The sequence below is a fragment of the Labeo rohita genome, unplaced genomic scaffold, assembly GCF_022985175.1.
Source record: "Labeo rohita strain BAU-BD-2019 unplaced genomic scaffold, IGBB_LRoh.1.0 scaffold_988, whole genome shotgun sequence".
Taxonomy (NCBI): Eukaryota; Metazoa; Chordata; class Actinopteri; order Cypriniformes; family Cyprinidae; genus Labeo; species Labeo rohita.
The window spans coordinates 17,052-31,051 of NW_026129951.1; the positions used below are offsets into that span (position 1 = coordinate 17,052).

The 14,000-nt window shown below is 37.3% G+C and overlaps 1 protein-coding gene across 1 annotated transcript in view; it reads left to right on the forward strand.

Annotated features, from left to right (window-relative positions):
* LOC127162620 (ribonuclease inhibitor-like) overlaps window positions 1-13,911 on the forward strand; it is a gene marked incomplete at its 3' end in the record, with an annotated part of 17,342 nt that extends 3,431 nt beyond the window's left edge. The window contains exons 4-10 of the mRNA XM_051105415.1: window positions 1,274-1,447; window positions 1,646-1,816; window positions 2,032-2,205; window positions 9,300-9,473; window positions 9,855-10,025; window positions 12,855-13,028; window positions 13,738-13,911. Coding sequence (XP_050961372.1) covers window positions 1,274-1,447; window positions 1,646-1,816; window positions 2,032-2,205; window positions 9,300-9,473; window positions 9,855-10,025; window positions 12,855-13,028; window positions 13,738-13,911 — 1,212 coding nt within the window. The remainder of the gene's footprint in view (window positions 1-1,273; window positions 1,448-1,645; window positions 1,817-2,031; window positions 2,206-9,299; window positions 9,474-9,854; window positions 10,026-12,854; window positions 13,029-13,737) is intronic.
* Window positions 13,912-14,000: the final 89 nt, after the last annotated feature.

Here is a 14,000-nt window from a genome sequence, read left to right on the forward strand (position 1 = left end):
TCTGTAAAGAGCATTGTTTTTTTTACAACAGGTTTTTACAGCCTTGTGCACTGAATCCAATGTTGAGAACCTGATCACAATGGTTAAGGTGTTTAATTAGAATTCACTCAGTAATGCTTTTCCTTGAACCCATGGAACTAGCACTTTAAAATGTGTAATTCATTGTAATTAAAACTATAGAAGCAATAATGTAGTTATTATTTGTATTTAGCAAATGTATTCAATCTAATTATTCTGTAATCTTATTTCACTGGTAGCCTAAATGATTGTGGCTTAACAGACAAAAGCTGTTCAGCTCTGGCTACAGTTCTTGGATCAGATACCAGTCTGAAAGAGCTGAACATGAGCAATAATAATCTACAGGATTCAGGATTGAAGCTGCTTTGTACTGGACTGGAAAATATGAAGTGTCATTTGGAGATACTGAGGTAAGTTGTGTGACGACAGACTAAAATTGAGCTAAAAAAAAACATAAGGTTAAAAACAGACTTAGATAATGAACAAGTCTGTATGTTGTGCTTTTATGTTTATGCCTGCCATAGTGTTTTTTTCTGATTTGGTCTGTCATTGACGCTGTCCTAAGCTGACGCATTTTGCTATACCATTTACAGAATGTATTTGGTTATATTCAAGGTAGGTATAACTTAACATGCATTTGATGGTTCATTTGTATTTATGTATATGCATCACTTTTGACGGAAAAATTGAAATTTCAAAAATTGTAGCTTCATTGGAAAAGTTGATGGCTGTTGTCAGACTCATTGTGCAAAGAAAAATCTGGATTTACATGTAATGGCAAAATGTTTATTTAAACCTGTAAAATGTAAATGTTTCTTATTGACACACTACAGCAAAAGATAGAAATAACTGACTTTAAAACATTTTTAGCTGGTGTAAATAAAAGTGGCTCAAGACCATTGCGCAGTACTATATAGAACAAAAATATATTACATTGATTTTTTTTAAAAAGAAAGTTACATTTCAGGTGTTCAGTCTCTTGTGACCATGAAGAGCACAAGTGTACCTCACAAATGAGGAGCATCAGAAAGTTAAAGCTTGAAAGTGACTGTAAGCTGAAGATACTACAGTGAATTGATGTCTAACAATTTAAAGTTCTCTTTTTTGTTTGAATCAATATTCAGTTGTCAGATTTTGCTTTACAGTTTTAGTTCATTTGTATAAGGAATAAAATGTAATTCTGTTATGGATTTAGGTAATTTCTAGAATAACTGATTAATCATCTGAATGTGACATATTTTCATTCTGGTTCTAGGCTTTCAGACTGCAGTATCACTGAAGAAGGTTATAAAGCTCTGGCTTCAGCTCTGAGATCAAACCCTTCACACCTGATAGAGCTGGATCTCACAGGAAATGATCCTGGACAATCAGGAGTGAAGGAGCTCAATGATTTACTACAGGATCCAAACTGTCAACTCAAGACACTGAGGTAAAATGTGATGAAATAATGTAAAATAAATTATATATAGGTGAACTTTTTCTTTTTATACTTGTATAATATGTTGAACAACCTGTTTCTGCATCAGACTTAAAGAAAAAAAACAACTTGGGATTTTAAATAATATTTTATATGTTGTCCATTGTATAAAATGTGAATTAAATCCTGCTTCATCTATCTCTTCTGCAGGTTTTTGGGTCCTGCTGCAGATGAAGCCTGTCAGTATGTGACTGGAATTGTGGGTAAAAACCCGTTACTCCTGAGAGAACTGAATCTGAGTGAACATGAACTAGGAGACACACGAGTGAATCAGATCGCTGCTCTACTGCAGGATAAACACTGTCAACTCAACACACTGATGTACGTTTTTTCATTGTTGCAAAGACACTTTTAAATTCTTGCTGCTGGGTGTTTTTTATGTGTCTTGTATAAGAGATTGCTGACTGAAAAACCATATGTGACTTTTGTAATGTGATCGTCATCATCATCATCATCACCAGTATTTGTCAACTATCAGCTAAAACATACTGGTAAATATAAAGATTAAAACTGAATTGTGTTTTCTCTTTATGCAGTCTGAATAACAACTGTATCACAGAAGGAGGTTGTCATGTTCTGGCTGCAGCTCTAAATTCAAACCCTTCAAATCTGACAGAGCTGGATCTGAGTGAGAATAAACTAGGAAACCCAGGAATGAAGATCATCTTGACTCTGTTTGAAAATGTACAGTGTAGACTGGAAAAGCTGAAGTAAGTATTTTAAAAGTGTGTCCCATTAATTACCCAGACTGTAGTGACCCACCACAATTTCATGAATTTGAAAATATTTTTACACTTGTCATCAGGACTGCACAATTAATCAAAATAACTCAAAATTGTGATATGACTTAGTGCAGTTATCAAATCACAAAAGGCTGCAATTTAATTGAATATATAGTCTGCAGTGTCACATGCTTAAAAGATTAAAAGTGCATTTACATGTGATCAGATAATGAGTTGGTATTAATAAATCTTGTCCTTCAACCAGTACCCTCCAACATTTAGCAAAACAAAGCACACTGGAAAAGAAGTGCCATGTCTTTAAAATTGAAATCTATTGTTTTCTATGTATGTTCAAACACTGGTGGCATCACTCAAAATCTGTCAGTGGTTATTACCTACAACACAACTCATGTAGTTTCCCATTAAATTGCATTAACAATAATTTGGGACAAATGTTAGTGTGTACTGACTTCACCCTAAGCTGGAGGATTGGCAGCTTAGTTTTTTTCTGTCAACTTAATTCAAAGCAAAATTGATGCCACTTTGTTCATTTAAGGGAAATTTTGCCTGTGCATTAGTGGCCTCGATTTAGCTTTTTTAAAGGATGACAGTGGAGTTCAGTATCACAGATTTTTGTGAGGAAACAGATAATCACTTTATCAACTCACAGCCTCTCTGTTAATCTTTAACATGTTTAACACTAAACATTCATTTTGTACTGAGCTATTTTTAGAAATAAATGCAGTTTTATAAGATAAGTTATAGAGAATTGTTTTATTTTGATTTTGTTTATTTGTATCACCAAACAGAATTTGACTGTCGAAAAACTGAAAGCATTCAATGATTCATAATCAGATTTAGGTAACACTTTACTGTAAGGGTACATGAATTACCATGAATTCATGCATTACTTTATGCATTAATTATGCATTACTTCATGCATTAATAATAACCCCTTAATTAAGACATTGTAACATGGAGAGGGAGACGAGAGGTGAGCGGATCCAAATGCAAACTTTTATTGGGACGAGACAGAGACATGGTGAAAACAGGCAGGGTCAGAACAATAGCAAACAGGTGTAGCAAAGGCAAGACGTGGGGATAGTTCATGCAGCAGGTGTGGGTCGATGATCCAGGAACGTAATCCAGGGGGGAAGGCAAAGGGGTAAACGAGCAAGTAGTCCAAAAATGCAGGTGGCGAGACAGACGAAAGGACAAGCCTAGAAAGCTAAACTAGGGAACTCGGGACAAAAGCGAATCAACAATGCAAAACCACAATACTTGGTGAGTCACGGGGGAAGTCCGGGTCTTATATAGCGTGTCTGATTGGCTACAGGTGTTGACACAATCAGCACGATGGGTGATGGGAGACGTAGTCCGGGGTGTAGTGCAACAATCTGTGTGATGTGAAAGTGCAAGAGCGACATCTGGTGGTGAGCAGGCTGAGGGTCACCGGCCAGATTCATGACAGACATGAACTGAGATGGATACATGATCATGATTTATGATTTATTACACATGATCATGATGTTTTCTTTGTTCACAAAAAAATAAATAGGTAAATGGACAGACCCCAACAATGGCCAATCACAGCACATTACATGTGAATTCTGTTGACATCCAAATACAGTCATCATTAACTGAGCATTAGCTTCTCATGACTTCATCATGTTTGTGGCCCCTCAACTAAAGTGGTGACTTGGTCTAGAGCCCTGCATTTTAGCCTGAGCCTGACGTGCCCCAACCTTTTTATGCCCCTAGGGCTGGGCTTCGGCCCAATTTTCATGTCATATTTCAGACGGGGGCCAGGCTTCGGGCCTGCAGGCTTCTCCTTATTTTTATATTTTAGACATTCACCAATTATAGTGATGAACAGAGACTTCTGAGACCGGCTCAGAAGGTGTTTAGTGTCTCAGTCAGCAGCAGCGATTGCCTTCAGGGAACAGTTCTGTGTTCAAGCACATGTAATAGACTAAAGCTTGACTCAAAACACCGGCAAAAGTTATTACCATGAATGTGTCCGGGGGAAAAAGTAAGGAGATTTTTGAATGATCTATTAATAAACTAGTGTTTTCTGAGTCAGTGTCGCAGGGATAAAGTTTCCGATCCTGACTCGCCATCTCCTTTTTATACGTGCCTTTAGAAAGAAGAACATCCTTACAGAATAAATAATGAAAGAGTTTTTGTTTTCGATTTGTTTTATTTCGTTAAATAATAATTTAAAGCTTTATATAGATATATTTATCATGTCTGTGAGGAATGTATTCGCTGAGCTAAATTGATATCATCATCATCATCATCACCAGTATTTGTCAACTGTCAGCTAAAACATACTGGTAAATATTAAGATTAAAACTGAGCTGGATCTGAGTGAGAATAAACTAGGAAACCCAGGAATGAAGATCATCTTGACTCTGTTTGAAAATGTACAGTGTAGACTGGAAAAGCTGAAGTAAGCATTTTAAAAGTGTATCCCATTAATTACCCAGACTGTAGTGACCCACCACAGTTTATGAATTTGAAAATATTTTTACACTTGTCATCAGGACTGCACAATTAATCAAAATAACTCAAAATTGTGATATGACTTAGTGCAGCTATCAAATCACAAAAGGCTGAAATTTAATTGAATATATAGTCTGCAGTGTCACATGCTTAAAAGATTAAAAGTGCATTTACATGTGAGCAGATAATGAGTTAATATTAATAAATCTTGTCCTTTAACCAGTACCCTTCAACATTTAGCAAAACAAAGCACACTGGAAAAGAAGCGCCATGTCTTTAAAATTGAAATCTATTGTTTTTTTTATGTGTGTTCAGACACTGGTGGCATCACTCAAAATCTGTCGGTGACTATTAAGGGAATATTTCACTTCCAGAACAAAAATCTACTGATAATTTACTCACCCCTTGTAGTCCAAGATGTTTGTGTCTTTTTTTCTTCAGTCATAAAGAAATTGTTTTTTGAGGAAAACATTTACTTTTACAGCAACAAGAGAGCAACAGTATCCAAGTGCTGTGACAAATCTCAGTTAGTCTAGTACAGTACGTACTCCAAGAGTGTTTTTTGTTTTGTTTTTTTAATTTTTAAATTGGACAGAAACGAAAAGTGCTAGTATCAGTTGGTCAGGTGCTGGTGAAATAAATGTGTCTTTTGACGTTTTTTGAAAATGGCTAGACTCAGCTGATCAAATTGATATAGGCAGGTCATTCCACCAGCTGGGAACAGTCAAGAAAAATGTACCTGAAAGTGATTTTGTGCCTTTTTGGGTTGGTACCACGAGGCGTTGTTCATTTGCAGAACGCAAGCTTCTGGAGGGCACATAAGTCTGAACTAGAGAGTTTAGGAATATTGGTGCAGTGCCAGTGATTGTCTTGTAGGCAAACATCAGTACCTTGAATTTGATGCGAGCGGCTATTGGCAGCCAGTGCAAACTGATGAAGACGGTGTGATATGGGCTTTCTTCAGCTCGTTAAAGACCACTCTCGCTGCTGCATTCAGAATCAGTTGCAGAGGCTTGGTAGTGCATGCAGGAAGGCCCACCAAGAGCGCATTACAACAGTCCAGTTTGGAGAGAAAAAGAGATTGGACAAGGAGTTATGCAGCCTGCTCTGATAGGAAGGGTCTATTCTTCCTAATGTTGTATAAGGCAGATCTGCAGGACTGTAGTAGCGATATGGTCCGTGAAGCTTAACTGATCATCAGTCACAACTCCAAGGTTCCTGGCTGTCCTGGAAGGAGCTATGGTTGATGAACCTATCTGTATAGAGCAGTTGTGATTAAGTGCTGGGTTGGCTGAGATCACGAGCAGTTCTGTCTTAGCAAGGTTGAGTTGAAGGTGGTGGTCTTTCATGCAGCCAGAAATGTCTGTCAGACAGGCTGCAATATGAACAGGTACCGTCAGATCATCTGGTTGGAATGAGAAGTAGAGTTGAGTGTCATCAGCATAGCAGTGATAGGAAAAGCCATGTTTCTGAATGACAGAACCTAATGATGACATGTAGATGGAGAAGAGAAGTGGACCAAGCACTGAGCCTTGAGGAACCCCCGTAGCGAGAAGTTGTGACTTAGAAACCTCATCCCTCCAAGACACCTTGGAGGACCTACAGTACCTGAGAAGTAAAACTTGAATCACTGGAGTGCGGTTCCTGAGATGCTCATCTCCATGAGGGTGGACAGGAGGATCAGGGGCCGGTTGCACCAGCTAGACGTAAAAAAGCTGGGTGTAAGCCCTATGCTGGGCTTTGCAACGTCCAACTTTACGATAAATATTTACACCTGTTGCACCAGTTAAAACTATGACCAGGCGCAACTACACCCGGCGTAGACGATGCACGTCCACGCAAACACATTCTCCTGCAGTGACAGCTGAGACGACACCCATGCTGCAATGGCTACAACTATTGATATAAAACTGAATTGCTCAAGACATCATAACAAGTGAAGCCACCGCAAAATAATTTCATTAATGAAATATTTCCTAACATGTCCGCTTTTTTGTATCTGAGGTTTCCACGTTCCCATGACATATTTCTTCAGACTAACACTAAAAATAAAGGTGACAGGTTAAGTAAAAAATAATGAATGTAATACAATGCTTCTCTCTAGAGTTATTTTTTCTAGCTTTTGAGTTTATGTACAATGAATGTCTTTCCTGAGGTAAATGTAAATTTACGTGACAATTGTGCAATTTTGCCTCTTGATGTCTTTCTGTAGCTGAAAGACCACATTTATAAATTGTAGAGTTTGTGATAGAATTGAAAGAATTTGAAAGCTGATACTTTATTTCTGATTAAAAAGTAAGCACAAAACTTACTGCGATTATTGAATGGTTGGAACGCTGCAAATGATGAGAGGATTTAAAGACGTTAAGTATTTCCAAGCATTTATACTGTCCCAGCAAGTTGGTGTCAGGACAGAAAGGACCCAAGAGCGGATGAGGCAGAGAATAATTTTATTAGCCAGTACACTGGCAAAAAATGCATAAGCAAAATAAATAGTCCGTAGACAGAAAAAAGCACAGTTCCGAAATCCAAAAAATCCAGAAAAAATCCAAACCCCGTCCGGGCAGAGCGCTCAGCCTCCGTCAGCGCCAGAAGAGAAGAAGGGCAACAAATCCGAATCGGCAGGCAGGAGAATAGTCGAGAAGAGTAGGGTCGGGAGAGGTGCAGACAGAGATGTGGACGGTAGCCAGAAACAGCGTCGAAAACCAGAGCATGGGTCAGGTCCACAGAGACAATCCGAGAAGGGCAGAGCAAACGTTACACCAACTGGGCAGAGAAGAATCTAAGATAACTTGACTAGACTGGAGACAAACAAAAGAAGATCTCGCAAACTCTCAGAACACACTGACACAATACAAAGAGAACAGCCAGGAGAAATAGACCGACTAATTAAAAGGTGAGGCGAAGCAGGTGCGCCAAACAAGCAGCGCGCTGATTGCAGAGGACAATCAGCTGACGCCGGAACAAACAGAGAAGCCCCAAAAGATAACCGAGGGGGAGAGAGAGAAAGAAACCCAAACGAATAAAAGAGGATAAAAATGAGACAAAACGAAAAAACACAATAAAAATAGAAAAACCCCACAGCAAAACGGACAGATCATACCCGAGTCCTGACAGTTGTCTAATAGAAATATTAAGGGGATACTTTAAGACAGATATATACCGTTATCAGTATGGTAAAGTGGATTAGTCTCTCGTTGTCTCTGAAAGAATTTGTGCCGTTAATGCAGTGTTAGCCGTAGTTTCTTTTTTACTTTCACTTTTAAAACTTGCTTGACCCCTCCCCATAATAATTGTTTACAGGTCACATTATCCTGCCTGAAAAGACCATAAACATTACAGTTGACATCTGCAACAATTAATTAAAAACGAATCATGTCAGAGAAAATTGTGACTTTTCACTTTACGCCTACCTTTGACTACCTGTCAGACGTAGCACTACACCAAGATGTTGCAACGGGTATAAATTCTATGCACGACTTAAAGCGCATTTTACATCCAGCCTAGTCTTACAACCGGGTGTACGTCCAGCTGTTGCAACCGGCCCCTGGTAATTAACAGTGTCAAAAGCAGCAGAATGAGACTGACGATCTGGAAGCTGCTCTTGTCAGTCTTAGTGCTTCAGTAACTGAGAGCAGGACAGTCTCAGTTGAGTGGACACTTTTGAAGCCAGACTGGTTGTTGTTTAGGAGGTTGTTCTGTGTAAGAAACATAGAGAGTTGGTTAAACACAACTCACTCAAATATTTTTGCCATAAGTGGAAGAAGGGATACTGGTCTGTAGTTTTCTAAATGTGCTGGATTTAGAGAGGGTTTCCTAAGCAGTGGTGTTACTCGAGCCTGCTTAAATGCTGTGGGAAATGTGCCAGTGTGGAGCGATGTGTTCATGTGAGTGAGCGCAGATATAACTGAAGAAGGACTAGCAGACAGGTTGTAGGATGATTAGAGAGGATAAGTTTGGAAACATCAGCCTCCGAGAGTGGAGAGAAAGAGGAGAGAGACTGTGTATTTGTTGTCATGCAGTTTGTGTCCGTATGTGGTGTGGAGAATTGGCCGCTGATGGATGTTGTTTTAGTTATGAAGAATGTTGCAAAGTCATCAGCTGTGAGAGTTGATGAAGGAGGAGGAGGAGGAAGACAAAGAAGAGAAGAGAAGGTCTTGAAAAGTGTGTGAGAGTCAGGACAATTGTTAATTTTGTTGTTGTAGTTCGTTGTTTTAGCAGTGGAGACATTTGCAGAGAAGGAAGAGAGGAGTGACTGATACAGACTAAGGTCAGTAGAGGTTTGTGATTTGTGCCACTTCCTCTCTGCAGCCCTGAGTCTAGAGTGATGTTCACGAAGAACATCAGACATTTCAGGAATTTTCTCCATATAGTGGACTTCTATGGTGCCCGCGAGTTTGAACTTCAAAAATGCAGTTTAAATGCAGCTTTAAAGGGCTCTAAATGATCCCAGCCAGGGAAAAAGAGCCTTTCTAGCAAAACGATTTTATTTTCTAAAAAAACAAAAATTACTTGTAATAAATGTTAATGAAGTCTTTTAATGTGTGTGTGTGTGTGTGTTTTTTGTCTTTCTGTAGACTTTCAGACTGCAGTATCACTGAAGAAGGTTATAAAGCTCTGGCTTCAGCTCTGAGATCAAACCCTTCACACCTGATAGAGCTGGATCTCACAGGAAATGATCCTGGACAATCAGGAGTGAAGGAGCTCAATGATTTACTACAGGATCCAAACTGTCAACTCAAGACACTGAGGTGAGATGTGATGAAATAATGTAAAATAAATGACGTGTAGATAAACTTTTTCTTCTTTTACTTATGTAATATGTTGAACAACCTGTTGCTGCATCAAAGTTAACAAAGAAAAAAAAACAACTTAGGCTTTAAAGCAATATTTTGTCACAATGGCGTTTATTGCCAAGTAATGAAGGTAAACAATTACAAGGAATTTGTCTTAACACTGGTGTCAAACACAACAGAAATCAGAAATGATTAAAAAAGAAAGAACAATAAGGTAAACTATTTTAAAGTAAGGCAAGTAAGCTATACAATAAAAGCAAAAGAAAAATAAAATGAAATATGTTGTCTATTTGTATAAAAGTTGAATTGATTCCTGCTTCATCTTCTCTTCTGCAGGTTTTTGGGTCCTGCTGCAGATGAAGCCTGTCAGTATGTGACTGGAATTGTGGGTAAAAACCCGTTACTCCTGAGAGAGCTGAATCTGAGTGAACATGAACTAGGAGACACACGAGTGAATCAGATCGCTGCTCTACTGCAGGATAAACACTGTCAACTCAACACACTGAAGTGAGTGTTTGACATGTATTAATACTAACATTATTGAGTGGGAATAAACGAGGAATTTAGGAAAAGTAAATTGGTCAGACAGGGCCGATCTCAATCTGATATTGTGTTACTGTTAAACCACACAAAAGACATACAAGCACTAAAAGCACAATGTTTTGAGCACAATATTCCAAGTGTTCTGAAGGTATTCGATAGCTTAATGTGAGGTACAGATGAATATTTTAAGTCCTTACAATAAAGTTCATGTAAACACTTTTCTCTGCTGCGTCTGTCAGTGATGCAAAATCGAATCTACCTCAGACGGGGTGGGTTGGAGAAGTTACAAATTTATTCATAAGTTTTCAGAAATGCAAATGAGTAACAGAAGAATCATAACGTGAAACTGAAAAATAAAAATTAAATTTCAATAAGCATGTTCAGTCCAATCATTTCACAAATAAAAATTGAATAACATAAATTTAATTTAAGGTCTCAGTTTAAATCAAACTAAGTTAGTCTAACTTCTGTGTTTAATCTATCATTCTATAAACCATAAGTCATTAACCATAAATCATATAAATCATAGAAATCTGAGAAGAATAAGTCTATAAGAGAACTAGGTGCACCCATCAGTCAGAGCGAGAGGGTAAAGCCAGACTCACACTACAGGATTTTTAGGCCGAATTTGCCCTCCTGAGAATTGGAGCAAAAATCTTGTCGAGCACCTCGATCGGTCCCGATGTTCAGCACAGATTATCTGGTAATGTGAGACGTTCACAGACCGAATCTTGCACCTCCTGATCAGCTCTCACACAAATCGGGGCCGCCCCCGATCATATCAAACATGTTTGATATTCAGGATTTTAAATCAGGATGATCACGGCTATGATTACATCAGTACTTTCACAACAGCCAATGCACGACCACAAAAACAGCTGCTGTACGTCCACTGGATAGTGGAGATGGAGGAAACTGCTGGTTATGTTTTTGTAGTAACACTGTCTGTATAATATGTTGAAAACATACCACAACCGCATGGAGCAAGGAAAGCTCTGGAGTGAAATCGTGTCAGTTTTCCACATACTGCATGAGTGCATAAAGCTGCTAGCATGCTAACTAACATTTGTAAACATTAGTTGCTGAAATGACGATCTGTTGCGTAAGATCACGTGATGCGCTCCCTCCTTCATGATAATCTTAATAATATCTTGTAGTGTGTGATGCGCCACAATTTTAAAATCTTGTAGTTTGTGCATGTTTAAGATTTCAGGGAAGATAATCTGCAAATATTCTCCTTATGTGTGCACTGCAACCAGATTTCATAATCACATTTTACACAAACCATTGAGAATTTTTAACCAAAGTATATTATAGACTTTTCATTAAGACCCTAAAGAATCATATCAACTTGTGGAAAATGGGCATCCGATGACCCCTTTAAAAGAAAAGGCTCAATAAACTGTTGCACAGATATAATACACCACACATCACTATCTCTTCCCTTTGTGATTTGAACTTTTTAATGTAAAGTGTTGTGTGCTGTGACTCTGTGTTGATTCTTCAAGCACATCATTTTACAAACCAGGTGCAAATACTGTAAACATTTTGTGCTGCACTGTTTGTTTTATCTATCATATGTTGATGCTTTATTAAAAAAGTGTTTTATAGTATATATTTATGTAGAAATATATTGTTTTTCATAGATGCATTTTATAACCACAATGCAAATAACAATGTGTAACATTTTACCAGATTTAGTGCTACAGTTTTATTTGTTCCCAATATTTTTTTTTATCCCAAAAAATGTATATAGATTTATAAAATTATTAATATTGAGCACTGATTTTTCGAGAATAACCTTTTTGCTTTTTTGACAACTATTCACAACTGCTTTTAATTTAAAGTTGTAATGTAAAAAATGCAACATGTAAAATGTCTAATTTTGGTGCAGCAAATACTGTAAAGAGCATTTTAAGAATCAGTGATCAGTATCTGCCTCAAATGTCCTGATCAGTGCAGCACTAAAGCAAATGAACTGCCTTTTCAGAATTGTTTGAATGTCTTCACTTTATTAAATACTTTTTTCCCTAAAAAAAATTAAAAATAAAACGTGCAAAGTATAATATTTTTTTTAGGCAGACTGTCTTTGTTGTTGACTTGTAATAGTTTAGTCTACAGTATGTTTGAACATTGATCTGTGAGACTAAAGTGATTTATGACAATAATAACAATTTCATTTGTTAACATTAGCTATTAAATATATCTAATGTCATATCTAATATATGTTCATGTCAGTTCACAGTGTATTAACTAATTAACAGAAAACTTTTGAATTTAAAACTGTATTAGTAAACGTTGAAACTTACATTAAGGTTATTAAATGCTGTACTAGTTGTTCATCATCAGTTCATGTTAACTAATGTAGTGAATGTTATTAAGTAACTTGGATAAATAGCTCACATCTTAATGCAGGGGTCACCAAACTTGATCCTGGAGGGCCGGTGTCCTGCAGAGTTTAGCTCCAACTTGCCTCAGCACACCTGCCTGGAAGATTCAAGTAAACCTACAGTATTAAGACCTTGGTGTGTTTGATTACGGTTGGAGCAAAACTCTGTAGGACACCGGCCCTCCAGGACTGAGTGTGGTGACCCCTGTCCTGAGTAATTTAGCTGATTTTCAACCTTTGCATACATTTGTAACTTTTGTGTAGTTTGTAGTATATTTAAATGAACTATGTGTAGTCTTTCTTCATGTTACCTGCACACAGATATCACTGTTTATTTGTCAGCAAACGTTAGTAAGTTAATCATCATAGATCTGATTCATTGTCTTTTCTCTTTCCGTTTTCAGTCTGTGTTTATGCAGAATTACAGAGGAACAGTGTCTCATCCTGACTTCAGCTCTGAAATCAAACCCATCACACCTGAGAGAACTGGACCTGAGAGGAAATGAACTAGGAGACTCTGGAGTGAAAAACCTCAGTGATCTACTGATGAACACACAATTCAAGCTGGAGAAACTAGAGTTAGTATCATTATACTGTACAGCAGTGACAGTGAGATTAAAGTTCACTGTTTAGTTTAAGACCGCTGGACTCTTGTCACATCATTTCCAGTGCTGCACTTTCTGTCATTTCTCCATCTGAAGAAAGATTCAGGAATACAATGTTATGTGTATAAACAGAAAAAAAACAGCATAAAACTTGCTGAAATGTGACATTTTTGCTGTGAAATAAAACAGAAGTGACAACAGACTAAAAAACAGTCTAACAAATGACAGTAGATGATTCTGACAGTTAGATTTATACTGGACTAATGGTATATTTCACTCATTTTTTGTTAGTAAGGGAAATGTAGATTTAGTGTATTTGAAAGTTAGAAATTGAAACCACACTGTAAAATGGCTTTAAAAATATAAAAAAAAAATATTTAATTTGATTGATTCAATTATTTTCTTTCAATTGAAATGTAAAAGTAGACCATTCAATGTTGTTAATTTTACTGTTGTTTCTATATTGATTCTACATATTAATTTACATTGGTAAAATTTACTTATTTGTTGACTGAGGGTCCAGACTTGGATTGTAACTAGTCTCCTCAAATACTCCTCTCTTGGTTTGTTCATTCATATATTAGAAGTTTCCATGATTTTGCTGGTTTGTTAGTGAAGGTATGACATTTGTTCATGATTCATCATAGATCTGATTCATTGTCTTTTCTCTTTCTGTCTTCAGTCTGTGTGGATGCAGAATTACAGAGGAACAGTGTCTCATCCTGACTTCAGCTCTGAAATCAAACCCATCACACCTGAGAGAACTGGACCTGAGCTTGAATCAAATAACAAACACAGGAGTGAATCACTTATGTGACGTACTGAAGGATTCACAATGTAAACTGGAGAGATTGAGGTCAGTAACATTCACATACAAGAATCAAAATGATTAAAATCACTTCAACAGTTTAAACCAAAACACTTTATAGTATCTAACAATGTCTA